The sequence below is a fragment of the Ambystoma mexicanum genome, chromosome 5q, assembly GCF_040938575.1.
Source record: "Ambystoma mexicanum isolate Mex_15411 chromosome 5q, UKY_AmexF1_1, whole genome shotgun sequence".
NCBI lineage: Eukaryota > Metazoa > Chordata > Amphibia > Caudata > Ambystomatidae > Ambystoma > Ambystoma mexicanum.
In genome coordinates, this window is record NC_090933.1 from 25,608,156 (window position 1) to 25,630,269 (window position 22,114).

The 22,114-nt window shown below is 45.2% G+C and overlaps 1 protein-coding gene across 4 annotated transcripts in view; it reads left to right on the plus strand.

The window, feature by feature from the left end:
• Positions 1–22,114, plus strand: part of OTULINL (OTU deubiquitinase with linear linkage specificity like) — a 652,262-nt gene that overhangs the window by 526,973 nt on the left and 103,175 nt on the right. For all 4 annotated transcript variants that reach the window (XM_069620439.1, XM_069620440.1, XM_069620437.1 and 1 more), the window contains one exon: positions 5,479–5,607. In XM_069620439.1, the coding sequence (XP_069476540.1) occupies positions 5,479–5,607 (129 nt within the window). The remainder of the gene's footprint in view (positions 1–5,478; positions 5,608–22,114) is intronic.

Genomic DNA, 22,114 nt, shown 5'->3' on the forward strand with positions numbered 1-22,114 from the left:
GAGAGCAGGTCTTCACATATGTTCAGGAGAGCAGTTTCCGTGCTTCTGGCTGCTCTAAAGCCAGACTGATGGTCATGGACACAACCAACAGAATCAGTGTGAAGATTAAGCTGGGAGATCGACAGCTTTTACAGGAGTTTGCACAGGAAAGGAGTCATGGAGATCGGGCAATAGTTAACCGGGCATGAGGGGTTGGCTGTGGGTTTCTTGAGAAGAGGGTGCACAGGAGAGTGCTTCAGAGGGGAGGGGAAGGCTCCAGAGGCAAAGGAGAGGTTGCAGAAGTCAGCCAGAGCAGGAGCAAGGATGTCAATGTGGTCCTTGATGTTTTAGATGAACAGGGAAGAACCTGTTTTGACAAGACTTTCATAGATCGGCCTTGTCTAGAAACCTTGTCAGGGGAGTACAAAGGAAAGGAAGAGAAAGAGGGTGCAGGGGCAGATGCAGCAGGGCCAGAATTAGCAGATAGAGAAGTGGGAGGAGGGGTTGAGGATGAGAGGGTGGACAGGATGTCCTGGATGTTTTAGATGAAATGAGGCAAGGGCCATGCAAAGGGCCTGGGAGGCGACAGGAGGGGTAGAGACTGCAGCAGGGTTGGCCAGCTCCTTGCAGATTTTAAAGAGTTTGGCAGAGTTGTTAGATGCCGCAGAGACGTGAGCTTGGATGTGGGCTCCCTTCTTAGTTTGGACAAGGAGCTGGTATTGCCTTTGGAGCAGGCGGCAGGCCAGTTTGTCAGAGGATGTACAAGAAGCCCGCCATTTTTTCTCAGCCACCCTACATTTGTGTTTAAGGGTAGCTAGGTCAGAGTCATACCAACAGTTGCACTTGGCTTTGGGCGTAAAGCGGCTAACCATGACACGGCAAGAACATCCGGAGTATCAGAGATAGACGAGTAGAGCATGGAAAGGGCTGTGTCAGGATGTGACTGAGCCAGAGGAGGAGGAGCGGGAGAGAAGGTGGCGGCAAAAGCCTAAAATGACACACGTTTCATGGGTCGGATGACCGAGAAGGTAGGTGGCAGTGTTGGAGTAGAGAGGTGTGAGGGGTAGAGAGGGAGATGTAGGAGGAAAGGAGGGAGAAATGTATCCCAGCTTAAATTAAGAAAACAACATTCATCAGTTTAGAAAATAGAAAGTGAACCTATGTGCATTACTTACCCTAAAGGCAAACTATTAAAAACCTCAATGAGCTCCTTGAAACACACGGGAGTGGCTCAGGTACCATGGTTTAAACATGTTTTTCAATACTGATGTGTTTAAGGAGTTTTTAAGATCACTAGTACAAATGGCTAAACATGTATATAGAGCCCATTTTCAGTTTGCAGGAACACAGGTCATTAAGAATTGGTGTATTTATTTATTTGACTAAAAATAAATAATTTGTACCTGACAAGTGAAGCAACTGGTATATTATTATTATTTATGTTTCTCTTTAGTTTGTTCTTTGTCTATTTGTATTTTGGTTTTTGCTTTGAATATTACACTGCAGTTTATAACTTATTTTTGTAGATTTGCCCTGATGATGGACAAAGTCCGGAATGCATTGGCTAGTGACCTGAGTTGCATCTGGTTCCGCTGTAACTTGAATAGACTTTTACATTATACACAAATATTTGTTGTATTTAAAGGTTTGTGGCATATTGTTTTTACGTTGTTTACTGTTTAAGTTGCTGTTTCAGCACATCAGTGTGAGCACACAGTTCTATGGAAAACCGCCAGTCCTTGTAAATAATCGACATTGCCCAGTGTCACATTTCCTGTAGTGCTCCTTCACAAATACGTTAACTGTGAATAAATTACCCTAAATAGAGGTGGTGCCCACCCCTTCCATTTATAATTGGACTAGAGAGATTTCACTTATGGGGCTTTATTAACAGTGTGGTGGTATTAGGGCAGGTAATACTGCCAAATGGAATTACGGTAAGCATGCATTAACTTGTAGGGTATGCATAACGCGGATCCTTAAGTTATTGTCCATTTCGGAGTCCCATGGGAGGCCATTTGGGATTGCGCATTACCACATGTGGTAACAGGGGCGTTGCTAGGGGGGGGGCTAAGGGGGCTATAGCCCCTGATCTTTTGGTTGTAGCCCCGGATAGAATTTCTGGAGCTACAGCCAAAAGACTAGCTAGCCCCCAGTCCCAAAAGTTCAGACATCAGTTTAGCCCCGGGTCTTTTCCAGACCTAGCAACTCCCCTGTGTGGTAATATTTCATGTGACAATGGTTTTCTGTGAAGTTTCCTCCACATAAATCCAGGTGGACTATAACGAGTTTCAGAGCAAACTCTTAATTTGGTGGTGTGATAAAACGGCAGGAATTTTGTTACTGTCACATTTTTACCGCAGAGCCCTCGCTTAATGATGCCTATGAAGTTCCTCTGAGTGACCTCTTAGCATGGTCAAGTCACTCTGCCTGACATGTAACTGACAAGCTCAGCGTGACTAGTCTCAACTTGTAAATTCTTAAAGTTTCTCCATAGTCATTTCCCATAGGAACAAGAAATGCTTCCGTTTTCATCCTCATCACTCCTTCTCTCCAAAACACAAACATATGCACCTTAGTTTGATATTTTGTCTGGAATGTGGTTAGGCAATATTTAATTAAATTCTCTTTCACAATCTGTACTCCTTATTTGCCAATCTGAGTTGTTACATTGCATTGAAATCAGAAGACCGTAGTAAAACATTTCTTTGTTTGGAGCTAAATAGCTTTTGTTCAGACGAATTCATTAGAATACTTACTTGAAGCGGATGTTTGGTACACCCCTACCTTAAACACACTGCGGCTCGCGTTGAAATTAAATGCATGTGAAAAATACATGCATGAAAATTGCTCACGTGCAACACACATAATTTGCAGTATTTGTATGGCAGAGAGGGGCATGGAACAAAATATCCCTTTCTGCCTCCCCATCCTCTCCACTATACAAATGTGTTAGCATGTATGCCACAAATCTATTTTCATACTGATGAAAATGCTGTCGATGCCTATGAAATTCATTGAGAACCCTGCCTGCCACGTGTTAATGGCAGCGTTTAGTCAGTTTGCACTGCACTGTGTAAAAGCGAACCGTACAGGCGATTTTACCTGCTTTTCAGACCTCTCTTTCGCAAATGACTAAAAACGCACACATACGCAGTCGTCTCCTGTGCCATTTTCACAGATTTGTGAAAGCGTTGTTGTACGGCCTTATAGTTTGCATACGTGTCTATGAGTGAAATACAAGTTAACGTACACCTCCAGAATCCACTTCGAGAAGACTAGAAAATAGTAACTTGGCTAAGGAAATGGCCTGTAGTGTGTTGTTGGTCAACACGTTCTTTCCAAGTCCTCGTTATTTAATTTGGGCCCTTGCAAGTCAAACAGGTCCTTGCTTAAATTATGAGAATCCTGGTGAAACTCGCAAGTACATTGTTGGTGTGTGTGATTTGAATTCTTTTGGGGGTAGGTGCTGGTGACATGGAATGGATTTGAGTAATCTCATCATGAGTCTTCCTGTTGCGGCTCCTCTCTTCAACGTCACCCCTCAGTTTTGGGAAGCCCTGTTGCATGCTCTATGTTCACCTTCACTAGCTGGATCACATACTAGGCCCCACTGTGACAGTCCCACAGCCCTCGCTATCTTCTGTCCCCTTCCCCTGTCTGCTTACCAGCTGCTGACATGCTTGCTTTATTTTTATCTTGCCTTCCTGCTTCCATCCTCCTGGCTTGCACAAGGGACCACAGCCCCCTTTTCAGATGGGGACCTACTGTCTGTCTGCCGTCCATTGTTGCCTTTTTTGGGGCCTGGCCTCGCTTCTGTTTACAGTACACAGGGAACCCCCTAACCCCTCACAGAGATTGTTGTGTGTTTTTATTTCTGCTTCACATCTTCAGGCCGCCCATATATAACTGCCCTAAATGAAGATTCAGCTCTTTATCTGTTGACTGCGGCCACAATATCAAAGACAGCATAACGCTAGCTGTGTTAAGCTGCCCGTCTACTGTCTGGAATAGACCAGGTTGGGGCAGTCACTCCATCATTGTGCTGAGGGGCTGGGAGACCTGGCCTTGTCCCTGCATATAGAACAATAGTCAAACTTGTGAGACTTCTACAATACAACGTGTGATGAATGTGGCATTCACTATTCAAATTGGACAGAAAGCAGGACCAGGACCACTGGATGCCTCTGTATGTCAGCTGCAAGGTGGTGATCGCCAGTGGTGTGGCCCTTTCGATCACTCTTCATCAACATGCTTTGGCTCCACGTTTGGAGATTGCTGAAAACATGCATGGTCTCATTATGAGTAGCATGCTTATGGTGAATAATATTTTAAATACCTCCTAAAATATCACATAATTGGGATCACATGAAATATGTATTGCACGTGGTAGGTACATAGAAAGTAGTACATACGGTAAGTACCCCATGTAGTACTTTCTGTGTATCTCATTGAGTACATTTACCATGTAATCCCAATTTATAATTAGGTGGTGAGAGAATAGAAATTGGCAGTGTGATTCGTGACGATTCTTTTAAAGTAAAACATCTTCATACATTAAGGTGTTCTTATGGTTTTCACTTCATCCCTGTTCTGCATGTACATGCCACAGAGAGCCGGGCACAACATTTTGTATCAAGCTGATGAATTGAAAAAGATTGATACTTCAAGAATCCGGGCACAGTCATTTTGTTCATTTATGGCAGTCATGATGTAGCGGCTGCAGTGCGAAACACGTGTCGACTGTGCCAACTTGTCAAAATAAAATGGATTCTGCCAACAAATGACAACATAAACATCACATTCACCACATGGAAATCCTAGTGGATATTTTTTTTTTGTCTTTAAAATTGTCATGTACCGCACTGCCAATTGCTCTCAATCCGCATTAATGTTTTGTCGGGTTCTTCAGCAATGGCTGAGATGTGTGCATGTGGCCAGTGAACACACCATACAATATGTATTTTTTTTAATTACTGTATGTATTCATAACATTTGCATTTCACTAAGGATCTTTTAGTGGTCTTGCAGATGGCATTTGTGTATGCTGTTGTTCCTTGATAATGATAAGGTGGGATTTATTAAATCAGAGGTATGTAAAATACCACATGTTTCTACCATTCCCAGCATATTCATATTGATGCCATAAGCGTTCAACTTGCTGTCTTCCTTTGCACATTACGCTGCCAGTCACCTTAAGGTTCCTTTTGCAATATGATGTGCCTTACAAATGCTGAGACCAATCTATTCAGCTACTTCCCACTATCTTCATGAGTGTCAGAGCTTCAAGCATGCAAACCAGGAAGTGTCCCTGAGAGGCACACCACAACGGGATAAATATGCAACAGTGAAATGAATGTGGCGAAAGGTCACAGCCCACAAACCACACGCAGGCCTCTGAACTGCACTCAGTTGTGGATTGCTATGAGTCAGGCTGCAAAAGGCTGCAAACTATTGTTGCTTGTTGAGGAAAACCACTTCTGTTGATTTTCTCTACAGATCCCTGAAAGACTTCTCTTTTCACAAGGTTGCAACTGGATTCAGCAGTTCAGTTTTGGACCGGAAAGATATGCAGGCCCAAGTGTTTTTGTAAAATTACGCAAGAGTATTGATGCGCTGAAGAATCAGGTGAGCTGACGAAAAATGATCCCTAACCAGTGCCAAAGGCAGTATGTGTCATTCATGTGAAAATGTGTGTTTGTCATTTCAATTTGTGGAAGATGTAATGCAGCCAGAATGCATTTGAACTGTATAGTGTAATTATTCAAGCAAAAAACTAATGACTACAAATAATATTTTGTAGAAAAGGCACAGTCGCCATTATTCTTTGTCTAAGGGGTGTTGTCAAACGGTCAGAGACCTCAAGCTTGTAAAGTCTACTGTTTGGTATTCCATTAACAGGTCTAACCCCACTATGCCCATGAGCAACATTAGCGGGCCGAGTCAGATAGAATGTATTGTGCAGCCTCTTAGGGTTCCCAGCCCTCTCCCACCTTCAAAGAAGACAGCTTGGAATGCTGCACGGCCACCAGAAATCGACCTCGGCTATAGCATGGAAAAAGTGCCTTTGTTCAACAAAGACTTCCAGGTATATGGCATCAAAAACTGCAACTCGACGGTCAGTGGTGCAGGGACGTCATTTCACAAAAATGCCTGGGGCAGCAGAAGTGACATTACACGACCTTTGACCCCCTGATGACATCACAGGAAGTGATGTCATTTGACCCCAGCCCAAAGTGTTATTGCGGGAAGCAATGGAACACGACCTTTCACCCGTTGACAAAACCGAAGTGGCATCACATAGCATTTTACACTACGAAATATATGGTTACGATATCGCTATAATATGATGTACATTTCATACAAGAATGGATCACCATATGTATCGTTAAGATCAGTGTGTATAGGCCCATACTACCAAATGACTGTGAATGCAAGCAGACATCCATGACCAAATGATAATGATGTGTTATTATATAGCACTTATGCTTAAGCGCTTTATATAGAAAAAATATACACCCAATATCACCCAACCTGTGTTGGTACTCATTTATCGACCTCAGAAGGATGAAAGGCTGAGTTTAGGCGTTTAAGAACAGATGAAATCAGTGACTCACCCCCCTGAAGTGTGCCTGAAATAAGCCTTTAATGAGTCTAGCAATTATTGTATAGAAATCCAGAAAGACACATTATTTGGTATTCCTATTCTTTCTTATTTAGGCTCATTGCTGAAAGTGTTACTTGTGGCACTCCTATTCCTATATTTCTTATTTTTTAAGGGGGCTGAAAAAGAAAGCCAGCCACTCCAGAAGCAAAGCCACAGCCCAGGAGCTTGCATTACAAAAAAACAAATATATATATTTTTGTTTCTTTTTTTTTTTAGAGGTCACAAGGGAGACCACAGAGGTCACAAGGGAGACCACAGAGGTCGCAGTTGCGATCCCTGGCGACCCCTAAATGACGTCCCTGCAGTGGTGGAAGAGGGTTAAGGAGATGAAACATACTCTACTTACTTACATGGATGCAATTGCTGGCTGGAGTAAGCGTCCCTCCCCAACAGAGAAATCATTTTATTTGTCTAACATCTCCTAGACCATGACTCCACAAGACAGCTTTTCAAAACCACAAAGCATCTGATCTTCCCTTAAACCATGTAATGTCTTCATGGCTATCATGTATGTCATCATTCACCAAGCGTACCTGGTTGCAGGGTAGCAGAGGGCATTTTTAAATATGTTTCCTTGCTTCCATCAGATTACCACATGATTAGGCCGATATGAGAAAGTGGAAGCTTTCCAAATGGTTTTTAACAATGAAGCAGTGGCACTATCCCTTCGATCCTGTTGCAGTCATCACTTTGCCCCAGTCCGTATTGTGCATGCCTTGATGTCAATATTCCCCTCAGCCTGTATGTATAGAATGGGAATGAATTACCGATCTTGATGGCACCCTCCCTCTAGTCATGGCCTTCTCGGCCAATCTCCAGAATCCCCCTTTTGTAGCTGCGGATAGAGGTGAGGAAGGAGGGACTCATTCCCTGCCAGCCTCCCAGCCTGGTTTCCCTTCCCTCACAGCAACAAAGAGTAGGTTGGGAACTGGAGGCAGGAGGGCGGTCTTGGAATGATGATTATTCCTCTCAACCTTCCCTTTTATCATCTCCCACTTCTGACTTTGACTGGATAGAGAGAGAGAGGCAGAGAAGGAGGATAAAAGGATTGGGCTAGAGGAAGGAAAAGGGAAGAGGGTGGGTGTGAAAATGAGATGGGGACAGCTCTAAAAGGCAGATGTGGGAGAAATATGGGTCAAATTTGAAAACAAGACATCGGCCCAGAAGTGAGCCAGAGCTGGAATCAAGGACCTTTGGCCTGTGGTGTTTCAAAGAGAGTTAGGAGGAAGGGACCTTGATTGAAATGATGAAAGAAGGAAGGAATGTTAGAGAGAAACTGAGCAAGATAGACATAGGGAAAGAGTCGTTAGGGAGAGACCCCTGATGCACTGATCCCTGAGGTCTGACAGGTCAGAGGTGCAGAGGTGGGAAGAAAAGGAGGAGGGCCACAGGAGCACAGAGAAGACGGGACAAAAATCAGAGGAACTGGCACAGAGATAAAAGGTAGAAAGAAATCAAATGCTCAGAGGTGACCAATTTAGATCTGAACACTTTTCAGTGGCATTGAGTCAGAACACCAAGATTTAAATGTTGACAGTAATTAATGCTGTCAGATGGGTAAGGAAGGGGGTGTGGGTGATCAAGGTGGAGATCTTCCCCAAAAAATAAGTAGGGAATACCATTGGTGGCCTTAATATCTCACAGCATTTAAAACACCAGTTTTGTGACATAGATCCCTTAATATTGCATCTTTGGACTAGAATCTTCAGACAATGGCCCTCGTTACGAGCATGGCGGTCTGGGAAGTACAGTACTGGTAATCATGCCGGTACCGTACTTCCCGGACCGCCATACTACGGGCTCTGCTCGCGGGAACCGTTTCACCCGCCAGGTTTTTCCTGGCGGGTGTAACGCCACCCGCGAGCAGAGCACGTCGGATGCACCGGCACATGCAGAGTTGTGCTGGTGCATCCAACTTCCCCATCCCCATTCAGCCCTATGGGGCAGAATGGGGATGAGGAGGCCCTTGAATCCGGCACCCGAAAATGGGCAAGTACCGGGTCTGCCTAACTCGGTATGACCTGGTTCTTGCCCATTCACGGGTACCAGAAAAAATGCAACTCCGGTGGCAGCCGTGCTGTTTTTAACGGCACGGCTACTGCCAGAGTTGTAATGAGGCCCAATCAGTTTTATGCAGTTTGTGGATCACAAGCTTGTATCCCAATGGGTCTCTACTCTACCTACCCAAGGGTTTCTAGTCTCTCACCCCCCGCCTTGGGGCCTGGTTGGGCCTTTTTGCACTCCTTCCGGTTCCCTTGAGTGACCCCATACCTTCTGTCTCCGTGCAGTGCTCCTGTGGCGGGCGTTCCAGTAGGCTGATGCGGCTATTCTCTTGGTGCTCCTTCCCAGAGTTTTGTATCTTACAGAGCTTGCGCCTCCTTTCCACTGTCTTCCGGTGGGGATTCGGCATCCGTTCTTCTTCACGGAGCTCACTCGCCGCTTAGATGTTTTCTACTGCTTGGGACTCTCGTGAGCCAGGCTCTTCAGTTGGTGTCTTGGCAGGCCTGACCGAGGTTCAATATACCACGTCGGGAATGCGCTGGCTTCTCCTTGCCACACCTCCCATGAGGTCTCTCCACCTCTACAGCTATGTGGGTTCCTGTCCTCTCATTTAGCATGCAGATTTAGTCTTTATCTTCCACACAACCAAGTGGGGGCTATATACTCCATTCTGTCTTCTGAGGTGTGGACAGTGCCTTAAAAGAAACCATACCAGCCATTACTGTAGGAAGTGCTAAGTCATTATAGTGTTTAACTGCCATATAAACCACAAATCTATCAGTTTCCTGAGGCAAGGGAGGATAACATACCTCCCTTTTTAGGGATTGCCTGTCTTCTAGGGACAGGGACCACCCAGAGGGGGATCCCATTTGCCCTGTTCCCTAGAGGGCTAATCTTAGCAGGCTCACCTACCTAGTTCCAATGTGGGTGGCTCCCCTTTGGGGAGAGGGGACAAATTCCCTGGATTCGTCACACCACTTTGTCCACAGCGTGGCGTTAGATACAAAGCACACTGCCAGGTCCAATAGCACAGCGAGCAGAGCGCTCCCTTTGACATCTGTGCAGAGCCTGCTGACTGAGGTTCGAATCCCGGCAGGGCCAAACCCAGCCTTTCCTCCTTCCAGGGTCGATAAATGAGCACCACACACTGTGGGTAATAATAAGCAGCGCTCAGATACCTGAGGGTTCGTAGCGCTATATAAATGCTAAATTATTATTACCATGAGCAAGGTTTTAGCCATACCCAACATGTTGCATTTTCTATTGTCCTGCAGGGAAGGCACTCATCATCCACAAGGTGGTCTTGGGCACTGTAGGAATGTTGAGGAATGAGAACAAATGCCAACATTGAGTGCAAGTGGTTTAATTAAGCAGTACACCCTGATGTGGGTGAGCACTACTAGGTCAGGTAAGGACACTGGGTCGGAGCTACAGGCACAAGTGATAGGAGGGCCTTAACATGAGCCCTGGGCCAGTAGCAGACCCAGCTACTCCTTCCCAGAGAGGGATTTGTTGCTATGGAAACCCCAGCAGGCTTTCCACGGTGCCACTAGTGTTTTTGTTCAGGTTAAGAAAAATCAGTGATGCAGAGAGAGAAGGGAACCACATGTAGTCCCCTCTCCCCTTCCATGGCGATAATTGCCATGGAGGGTCTGCGCCACAACAATGAATGTTCCTGCTGTCGGTAAGGGATAAGGCAACGGCAGGTAAGCGGGCTGGGAGTTGGGGTGGGAAGGAGAGTAGGTGTGGAAGGTTGAAATGGTGATGAGGTGGGTGAAAGAGAGGATGGGTCGCAAGGGCTTACCTGCCAGGATGGGAAGGTGACGGCCCCCCTCTAATGAGGAGGGTCAGAACGTGGGCAAGAGTGTCAAGATTGGGACAACAGAAAGTGGCGCCTCAGGATGGTGAGTTTTGTTTAACATAAAAAGTCTTATCCCTAAGTTTATAAGTCTCTTTCCTGCATGGATGCCCTAGTCTGTCAACCAAAGTGGAAACGTGATGGCCAACATAAAAGTTAAAAACTATATTTAACAAGTTCTTTAGCCTCTGGGCTAACTGTAAGTTGCAAAAGAAAACGTTCTCCATGTTTGACCAACAAAAGAGTTGATAAACCTAGCTTTTCCAAGTCCAGCCCTATTCCAAAAACAAACATATGTCAAAGGCTTTCCTTGGTAATCTCCTCCAAGGGGTACTCACAAGTCGATCCTTTTCCAGGTCCTTTATCAGCAAGGTTTTCTTTCGGCCCCTCCAAAAACCTCTTGTTCACTCCCTTTAGTTCACGCTGGCCTATCCACGGCCTGGTCTCCTTCTCCTGATGCCATTCTTTGCTAGACCTTCCATGACCTCTGGTTCTCATCACCACTCGGAGAAATAAACTGAGAACCAAAAGTCATGGGGAGGCCTTACATAAATGTGGCGAGTATTGCCCCTCTCATTCGTGGTCTTTTTCAGGCAGAAAATCCTGGTTCTTCTCCTCAAACATCTCAAGGAAGATCCAAGTCCGACCTTCTGGTTTCACATTTTGGTGGCCAAACCTGTCTCTGGATTCCAGCCTCAATTAACCACTAGTCCTGGAGATGTGGTCTCTATCATGTATCCGCCAGAAGGTCTACTGCACAGCTGACAAACTACCTTCTTCCAGACAGCAGTCTCCCCAGGTGTCTATGAAACTGCGAGTGGCACATATGCTTCCTACCAACCTTCTCACCTGTTGGTTTTTCACAGCTCTTTTTATACACTTGGGATTTGTCTTTGTAAGCCTGCCGAGGATTGGCCTTTCCCCTGATTGGCCAGGTTTGAGTTTTCCAGTTGACTTGGTCTGTCATGAGGCTTTAATTGAAGGGTTTCTTCTCTAATTGTTACCTTTCTGAAACGTTCTTGAGAACTGAAACTAAGTCATCAACATATACATGTTTTAATGCAGGGAGTATTTTCCACTGGCACCTTCTGAGGTCCTGAAGTCCACTTGGTGTTTAGTGTTCTGAACATCAGTTCGATAACACTGAAAGGCTTCAGGGAGCAGAGAAATTGAAGGGATGTGCCAGGTGACAAACATTTCAGAGTTTATTGAACAATTCAGAAGGAAAAACATAAAAAATCTAGTGTGCATGGTACAACAATGGATTGACCAACTGCATAAATCGTTGCACATCCAGCACTCCACTAGCGCTAGGTGTCCACTCAATGAAAACCCAACAAAACAGCAAACTGCAAATGACCACATGCCTTCATGTCAGAAAGACTCCCCCATTCCCAGTCCTCACTTTACTTGGTACAAATCATTGTGGCTGAGTTCACTCGCCCCTGAACAAAATGTCAACACCCAGAATGTAGTAGTTTGATAAAAGAAAGGCATGCACTGAAAACATAGTGTAAAGCCTTGGTGATGTGCACTCAGCTGATCGCCAAAGCCACGCAGCACGAAGATGCACATGTGAGGCTGGCTCCTGAAATATTCTGGAACCCAGTTAGAATTTGGAGGTGTGACAAACCTACAAACAAATAAACAAGCAACACAGAGCGACAGATCCAAAATAAGGCAAGAAAAGGACTACTACATAACAAAATACATTGAAAACAAAGACACGTTAATGGGTACTATACTGAGCACTGGCGTGCAGGAACAGTTTTGACAAGCATTCCTCATTAGCACTAGCCGGCACATCCAGTTGCTTGGAACGTGGACATCAGTCACAAGCATATTGTATAATTCTGAGCTCGGAAGGCTGCTGCATTACATTCATATCTTCCACTCTGCTGCATGCGTCACACTGCCCCTTTACCACTGTTCCCAGGATTGCCCTGCATTAATTACAAAAATGTCTTAGATGTACCGGTTGTGACAAATCCAGGTGATTCGTCCCTTCTCTGCAAGGGGGAGCCACCCCATCGGGACTAGGGAGATGAGCCCGCTATACAACACCCTCACTGGGAGACAGGGTAGGTGGGATACCACTGGGGGTGACCCACCTCTGGGAACGAGACATGCCCAGAGAAGGATAACTCCTCATCCTTCCTTCCCCTAAAGTCTGACATATTTATTGGTTACATGGAAAGTGAGCAGGGCAATTATGTGCAGGGCCCCTTTAATGTGGAAGGTTTCTGAACTGTATTTGTCAACACCTTTTTGTGGAAGCCAGCACCAATCAAGTTTCTTCTTCCATTCCAGGGAGGAACTTAAAGATCGACGAACAAGCAGTTAAGAGGGAGAACATCCACTGGAGATCAAGGAAATTGTGTTGGCAGAGCAGTGCAGAGGAAGAGTCGGGTGCAAAGCACATGCGATGGTGGGTGGAATACAGAGAGAGTGGAGAGAATGCTGCAGCTCCGAGGAAGGTGGCACCTCAAGCCAGAAAGGGACAGCTGAGGCAGGAATCGCCACCGCCACTAAAGGAAAGGGGTACCAATGTCCTGGAGCACAGACACCCATGCTTCTTCCAGCAGGATGGGACAGCTTGGAGCAACGCCACCGAAAGGGCCAAAGAAACCCATAGCTCGTGATGTGGAAACAGAAAAATTGATATGAGGCCGGGAAGCCCAAAGGAAACACACCAACACAGGTTACAAAGGACATACAAAGCGCTTTATTCAAAGTTACAACAATTACCAAAGTCAATTGACATACGGATAGCTATTCGGCCCTCAGAGTAACAGAACGAACCATCAACGGTAGTTCGCCGTGTTAGTGTGAGAGACCGTACATTGGGATACTCGGGTTTTTATACGTTTTATCCAGCTCTGGCCAACCCCCTCGCGGGTTAACCATTCTTGGGACCAGGCCTAGGGTTCGTTGCCAGGTCAATCCCATAATGTATGCATTTTGATCAGTTCCGCTGATACAGTTGTTCATTTACACATAGGTCAGGGATAGGACAAGGTCTCAGTTCGCGACCCCAACAAGTGGCCTGCGGGCATATTACTTATTCATGTGTGCAGAGGTCACAACGGCCAGAATCCCACTCGAAATGTCATTCGGCCTCCATTTTGTTGTTCAGGGTGACCTCCACACTGCAAGAGAACCTAAAATGGCGGCTAACTCCAAGATGGCGATTTGCACAATACATTCAGGTCAAGACCTTGCCGCGGAATCTATGTACACAATGTTTTTAGACAACTTGGCGTAGGCCAACATACATTCAAACAATGCGATAGGAGGTACAATATTATTTCGATTTCCACAGACCCTCCTTTTGGCCTATGCCAAGTGCTAAACATCATCCCTAATACTTTCGAAAATGACTCCATGTATTATCATCCATAGGTTCCGCCTCATTGTCTGTAATGTCTATAGCCATAAGGTCGTTCATAAGAACCTCTTGTAACATGAATTCTTTAGATGCTGTATCTGGGTTATATATTTTATGCCCTATTGCGCTCACTACTTGAGCACAACACCACCCTATCATTCCACATATACTTGGGAGGCATTGAAAACAACAACAAAGGAATAACAGAATCCCTAAAATAACCAGAATAACGGAAAGCACCTTCCAACCCCAAGATCGCAAAGAATCCCAAAACCAAGTACTAAGGTTCCAGTCTCCTACAGGGATATGGACTTCAGAACTGAGAGTATGCAAGTTCTGAATTGCTTTAAAAATTGTTGGTGAGGAGTCTGGTACGAAAACACAACAAGCGGACCCCACTAATTTGCATACTCCACCTCGTTCTTCCAAAATGACATCTAACGCCATCCGATTTTGAAGTGCTACCAATCTTATCGCCTTTTGCTCTAAGGTCATATTGTAGAGTATGTCCGTGGTCCGGTTGATCGTTCTCTCCAATACCCTTGCTAATCCCCTAATGTTCTCTGAGTTCGCTATTTGTCCCCAAAAGGGCACAACCGATTTAGCTATGTCCCCCAATACTTGCCATGGGGTATCTCCATTGTTGTCTCGCCGGGGGCGAGCCTTAGAAACCTCCAATGTACTAGCTACAAATACCCCGGGTAACAATATTCCTAAATAACAGGTTCCCTGCCAATCCTTGGGCAGCCAGGGAAATGCTAAACTACCACAAACAAAATAAACAGGCCCTCCTACATACAGAGGCCTGTTTTCCCCAGTCAAATTTACAATATTTTTACAAGTTTCAAAATCTCCCATTGGCCTAGTGTCATTTCTCTGTACACAGAAGGGAACCGAGTCGGGACTATGATTTACAGAATAAGAAGGAGGTACAGCGTCCGTATTGCCTATCGGAGCCATTTTAAAGGAAATCAGAGTTTGAAAAGGAAGAGATAGTTTGTCAGACGGCCTAATAGAAGCAACGTTAGGTTTACTTCTATTTGCGAAAAGCGAGCATCCCAGGGGAGTCAATTCACGTTTCTCGAAATCATTTAAATTAGTTCCATCAAAGTTCCCTGAGATGCTATCATTCCATCGGCCAAAGAATAGTGCTCTAAGAGAGGCATAGCAAGAAGTCGTTAAAGGTAGAGGATGTATATACCATCCCAGTCCCTTGTTCCCATGTTGCGGTAAGTGAGTACAAATCCAACAATTACTCTTATTAAAAATGGCATGAGTAGCATTCATTACTATCATCAGAGTGTTATTATGATACTTCTGTCTATGTTGGGAGTCTCTAGGGGACAGAGTGTGAAGGTGTACAGAGGGAGTCAAAACAGTTGGTACGATCTTGGTCGGTAATAAAGGTTTCAAAGGATAGACTTCTTCGAAATACCAAAGTCCCACAGCAGCAGTTGCAAAAATAACAATAATCATTATCAAAACACAACAGTACGTTTTCGGGGCCCAGGCACATTGTTCATTGTTCGATTTGGTCACCCCCTTATCTAAAAGTCCAGTGCGGGGAGCAGCGGTGAAGGTGGCAGGCATCGTAGTTCCTTGATCGACGGCCCCAATGTTCGTTGCTGGCGACACTACGGTCGCGTGATTTCTTAGTCCTTCCCAACCCTCGCCAGCAGAATACCTTTTTTGTTAAACAAAACAAAACAATTTTCCGATCACTTCCTTTTCCAGATGCACGACACTTGTGCCGTAGTTCTATTTCCGTGGTCGAAGGTTGTACCTGATGGTACCCAAATTTGTGTGGTCCAGAAGCAAAGTATCGTCACTTCCTGAGGGAAGCGACGTGTCGGTAGCGACGGAAGTCGCAGAGCTCGAAACAGTGTTTTCCGGAAGTGATTTTTCAAGAGAGTGCGGAGACAAGATGGACTGTTCCCCAAGCTCCTCAGGCTCAGAGACCTTCTCCGACGCACTCACAGCGCTGTTTGCTACTTCAAGATCAGAGACTGTAGCATCAGCGAGGGGTTCTGCTTCTTCTGTAGCGTGTGGCGCCGGGTGAGGAAGTTTCTTGACGTGCGTCGCGTGAATCCAGTTCTTCTTTCCAGCCACCCGCACTGCTGTCCTGGTGACCAATAATACCTGGTGGGGTCCCCGCCAGCGAGGCGCGAGACAGGAAGACCTCTCGTAGGCCTTCACAAGGACCCAACTTCCAGGCTGTATATCGTGTCCTGGGCCCGAGAACCGTACAGGTAAAGCAGAATTCACTTGGTGGTAAATGAAATACAGATTTTTTGTTAACTGGTTACAGTAGTCTACAAGCAATACATTCTCCACCTCCCTCAGGGCTTTAGGTTTCGGGGGACCCCAAATGTTAGCAGGCCTCCCCATAACTACTTCAAATGGAGAAAGCCCAGTTCTAGTCTGAGGAGTGGTACGCATAGCTAATAACACAATAGGCAAAGCATCTGGCCATTTCAGTTTGGTATTGTTTTTGCAAGTTTATTCTTTAAAATACCGTTGTGTCTTTCTACCAACCCAGCACTTTGAGGATGCCTAGCTGAATGAAATCGTTTTTCAATACCTAGGGCTGCACATATTTGCAAAATTACTGCTGCGATAAAGTGAGGACCATTGTCCAACCAGATTATCCTCTGGAGCCCAAATCGAGGAAAGAATTCTTTTACCATAATCTTTGCAGTGGTCATGGCGGTAGCATCTTTGACGGGGAAAGCCTCTACCCATTTACTAAAGGCACAAATAATTACAAGAACATATTTCAGATTATTACATCGCTCCATTTCAATAAAATCAAAATGTATAACCTCAATGGGGACAGAGGGGGGCCCGAAACTTCCCCTTGGAGTCACTGTCCCTTTACCCACATTGTGCTGTAGGCAGATCATGCAGTTCTGGACGTGCCTCTTTGCAGTTTCCAGAATTTTATCATTTACCCAAACCTGTTCTAACAGTTTCGTGATCTGCTGGGCACACACATGCGTAGGACCGTGTGCCATTGTAACCATCGCCAATACATAAGAATCAGGAAGCAACCATTTCCCTTCGGATGTATCCACCCAACACCCTTCGTCATCCAGTTTCCCCATTCCTTCAGCCCACTTTCTAGATTCTTCCATCGTGGCATGAGTCTGAATATCTCGCACAGACCCAATACCTTCATCCATTATGCAAACGTCTCTCATTTCCCTCGAGGTATACATGTCCATGCTAAGGTCTGTGGCCGTTTGTCTGGCTATCAAATCCGCAAAAGCGTTCCCTCTGCCCACATCATCTATGACCTTGCGATGTGCTGCACATTTCATGATCGCTAACCGTTTAGGGAGTGAGAGCGCCAAAAGTAATTGCACTATCAAAGGGCCATGCTGAATCTTGGTCCCATGTGAGGTCAGGAACCCTCTTTCCGACCAAAGTTTTCCGAAGTTGTGAGCCACCCCAAATGCGTACTGGCTATCGGTATATATATTTACTCTTCGCCCTTGGGAAAGTTCACAAGCTCGGGTCAATGCTATAATCTCTGCGGCCTGCGCGGAGTTATGCGAAATTCTCTTAGTTTAAACAATTTTGCTCAATGTAGTAACTGCATAAGCAGCTGTAGATGTACCATTCGAAAGTTTGAAGCAGGAGCCATCACAAAACAGCTCCCCTTCTGCATTATCCAAAGGAGTATCTATGAGATCTATCCTGCCCTTCGTTTCTTGCTCGGTGGTATACAGGCAGTCATGTGATTCTTCGTCACCGCAAACAGTGTTTTGCGGGAAAGGTAAGAGTTCAGCCGGATTGAGAACACAACACCTCTTAATTTGAATATGAGGGGCAAACAGAATTAGTTCATACCTTGTTAACCGTGCAGAGGTGAGGTGTTGCGTTTGGGTTTTGTTCAATAGGATATCAACAGAGTGAGGTACCATCAAAATCAAATCATGGCCTAGGACCATTCCCTCACTCTGTTTTACAGACGTGGCAGCAGCAGCAACAGCGCGCAAACATCTTGGCAAAGCGCATGCGACAGGATCAAGGGCGGAGGAGTAGTAGCCGCACGGCCTTTTCTTCCCTCCGTGTTCCTGTGTTAACACAGCCAAAGCACATCCATCACATTCATGCACAAAAAACACAAAGGCCTTGTCATAATTTGGAGTACCCAGAACCGGTGCTGAACATAGCGCGGTTTTGAGAAGCTCAAATGATCGTTGATGTTCCGATTCCCATGGCAGTGGCAGAGAAATGCCCTTCTTCGTCAAAGCCAACATCGGTTTTACCACTAGTGCGAAATTCGGGATCCACAACCTACAGTAGGACGCCATCCCTATCAGGGCTCTGACTTCCTTCTGTGTATTTGGAACAGACATGCCAGAAATGTGTTTTATTCTTTCAGGTGTCAATCTTCTCCCCTCCTTTGACAGGAGGTAGCCTAGATAGGCAACCTCCTGACAACAATATTGAAATTTTTTAAGCGAAGCTTTGTGACCATTTTTAGCTAGATGAACAAGCAACAGTATAGTGCCTTCTTTACAGGCCTTCTCAGAATCTGCAGCCAAAAGTAAATCGTCAACATATTGAAGCAGCGTGCAAGTAGGTGGCACTTCAAGGGTGTCGAGCTGCTCTTTTAAAGCTCTACTATAAATACTGGGACTTTCAGTATACCCTTGAGGTGCCCTTGTAAATGTAAATGAGCGTCCCCCCAAGGTGAACGCAAACAGATATCTGCTTTCTTTATGTATAGGGATACTAAAGAAAGCGTTTTTTAGATCCACAACGCTGAAGTGCGTAGCCGTAGCAGGGATCATTGTTAATATCGTCGTCACATCAGGCACAATTGGAAATTGTGGGGCGACCACTCGGTTAATAGCACGAAGATCAATTATAAACCGGTATGGAATTGCATTGTCGCCTTTCTTATATACGGGTAAGATCTGACTGTTACACAAACTACCTGTAATCTCCTCGATCACCCGACGATGTACAAAATCGGAGACAATGCATTTCAAAGCACGTTCACCTTCGACTGATATTTTATACTGCGGGATGCGTGGCAGTTTCACCCCATGTTTCAGGACTATTTTAACGGGCTCAATCTGTAACACTCCGACATCATTGTCGTCCACCGCCCACAAACATTCCGGAACAATGCTAAACTCGGGAGGTAAAGGTCGAATCAAGAACTGAGAATTAGGAAGTTGCTGTGGTGAAACCGTTAGCCGTACTCCATCCGAAGAGCAATGAATTACTGCGTTCAATTTCTTTAACAAATTCAGCCCCAGCAAATTCTCTCCACAGTTTGAAGTGAGAAGAAAAGGGCAATGGTCCGTGAAGGGACCCAAAGAAACGGATACCGGCGCAGAAACCGGACAGACAGTTGGTATACCAGAAAACCCTACGGAAACATTTGTTTGCCCTGACAGTGGGATGTTTGGAACCCTAAATGATCAATGGAGCACTTCTGTGCTCCAGTGTCAATCAAAAACTGATGTTTCCTATTCCCTACTAATAATTCAACGTAGGGGCCTTTCTGATTAACGGGAATAGGTGAAGGTTCCAAACCCTGCTTCGGGCAATCCTAATAAAATAGAGCCTCATCAGAAGGAAGCTCTTCAGAAAGGTAGGCAGCAGAAGGGTGATGAAATATGTTTCTCGAGTCCATACTCGAGATCTGATTTTCCCGTGAAAAAGGTTGCTGAGAATCTTGCAAAAGCTGACCTCTGTCAGGGCCCCCTGCTGCAAGGCGGCCCCTAGATCATCTACCCATACCCCCAAACGCACTGCTTGACCTCTGGCGAAGGACAGGGCACTGTGCTCGCCAATGACCTTCCTGGCGGCAATAAGCACATTGATTAATATTTACAGGATTCAGAGGAGCATTTCCTTTTGGAACGTACTGACCTCTAGTTTGTGTCATACCTCCTCTGGGGTTTCTAATAATTTGCTGTAATAATACTTTGGTTTTCAAATCTCCCTTTCTCTTTTCAATTTTTTCCTTCTCATTATTAACACGGTTCTCATAATACTGAGCCATGTGCAAAACCTCAGATTGAGATTTTGCCTGCCAAGCGCTCTCAGAGGACATAATTTGTGACTGGATGTCAGGTAACAATCCACGTACAAATTTGTCCACGAACAACCTCTTCCCCGACTCTGTACCTAAATCCTGTCCACTGAAGTCAAAAAATACCTGCTCGAATCTATTGAAAAATTCGGTGGCGCCTTCAGTTTTCCCTTGAACACAGGCCGTAAGCTTGTCCCAAATAATCCTTTTTTCTGGAATTATAGTTTTTAGTTTAGCGACAATCCTATCAGGTAAAGTAAGTATTACCTGTGGCGGTTTCTCACCAGCTGGTCTTTCTCCATCAATTCTAATCATATTTGCCCACGTATCTCCCAACCCCGGCACATCATCTATTGTCCGAACCTGCTTCCATACATCTACGGGTAAGAGTACAGGAAATAACAAGTCAATGTCACTCAAGGTGAACACAGAGGACTGTAGAACGGACTCTATTTCTTTGTAAAACCCCGTCGGGTTTTTCCTAATATCGGGAACTGATTGTCTAATTGTGTTCACTTCCTGTCGTGAAAACAGGACGTGAACAAATTGCGATACATAATGTGCAGGGATATCCACCGCGGGGGCACCAGTCGCTGCGTTGGCGGGGATCTCAACTTTTGGGACAAAGGTTGGAGGAACCTCTCTCATAGGCAACTGAGATATAGGTACCGCCGGCCGCTTACTAAGCAATAGAGCCAGGTCGAGCGCTAAGGCAGCTGTAGAAGTGTCGGGCGAAAAAGCCCTTTTACAAATCCCCAATAATTCTATGGGGCAACTAACCCTCTTCCTTACACATTCCTCTTGCAGGTGCTGTACCATCACCTGAATTACTTTTCTTTGCATCTCTACTGTATACTGACTATACGTGTCATACACTTCGTCTGGCGGTATCGATGAATCCGAGATCCATTGAACCGCATCTTTGGTACAAATTCGTACTTCCTCAGGTGCTGTTCTTCGGCACAGAAGGAACCGTTTCTGTACATATATTCTATCGTCTTCATCATCCTCATCTCGTGATTTTTCAAAATCTTTCCTAAACTCAAACAATCTTTCAACATGTCCATATACTTTCTGCTCTGTGTCCCTCGAAAGTGCCAAAGCATTCAGATCTCTCACCCCTTGTGGAAGATCCGAATTTTGTAATCTACCCCACATCACACACAAATGAGTCCCCAAACCTTCGATAAAAAACATTTTTCTCGGGAAAACTATTCAAATTAGATAATGTAGAAAAAACATTAGCTTGATCACCTTTCTTCCTATCTGCAGAAACAGTACTACGAGTCACGATCTTTGACCCTGCACCTGGATCAACTCTAATCAATACGGGGCCACTCGGGAGCGGAGGTATAGGTAAATTTAACAAAGGTGCAACTATCGGTGCAGGGGGAAGGGGCGGTGCGATAGGCGGAGGAACAACAACCAAAGGACTAGGAACAATAGGCTGTACAGGGGGAACAGGAATAGCAACAGGAACAACAGCAGGTATGGGCAGAGCGCCCAAAACAGGAGCATACGGAGGTGGCGCTGAGGCATCGGGCCTGCGTTCATTTAATAATTTCTCAATAAATTCCTCAGACACATGGAAATCTTTAGAGGGATACATTTTCTGGATCCCGAGTGAAAAGGCTCTATCCATATTTTTAACTGATTCTGACCGCTTTTCTTTATCATATAATAATGCTTTTTCAGCGTTTGTTTTATGACGACATGCATGTTTATCCCTACTTTTAAGCTGCTGCAATGCTTCTTTCTTCCAATTTTGTAACACATCAAAGGCTGCTGGTCTAGCCTTTTTCTTTAACAAGATCGATTCTAAGTATTCAATACGGGGGATCTCAAAACTACCGTTGATTGGCCACTGAAATTCGGAGGCATGTCTGGTCTGTCTGTGCCAAATATCATTAAATACTATACTTCCAATGCCATACTTACAGTACATAGTACACGCCGGCGACACCTCCTGTGGTGCCGGGCGGCTAAATTCCAAGGATTGCCGATTGCTGCGGAACAGAGACCTAAAACAGCTAGACAATTTCCGAGGCATTTCTCAAAAAATTGGTGTTACCTGGTCCAATAATTGTGTCTGCAGATACAATACGCCAAATTCAAAGTGTCAGGGTTAAATTAAGAGCCGGGTCACGACTGCACCTGACCAAA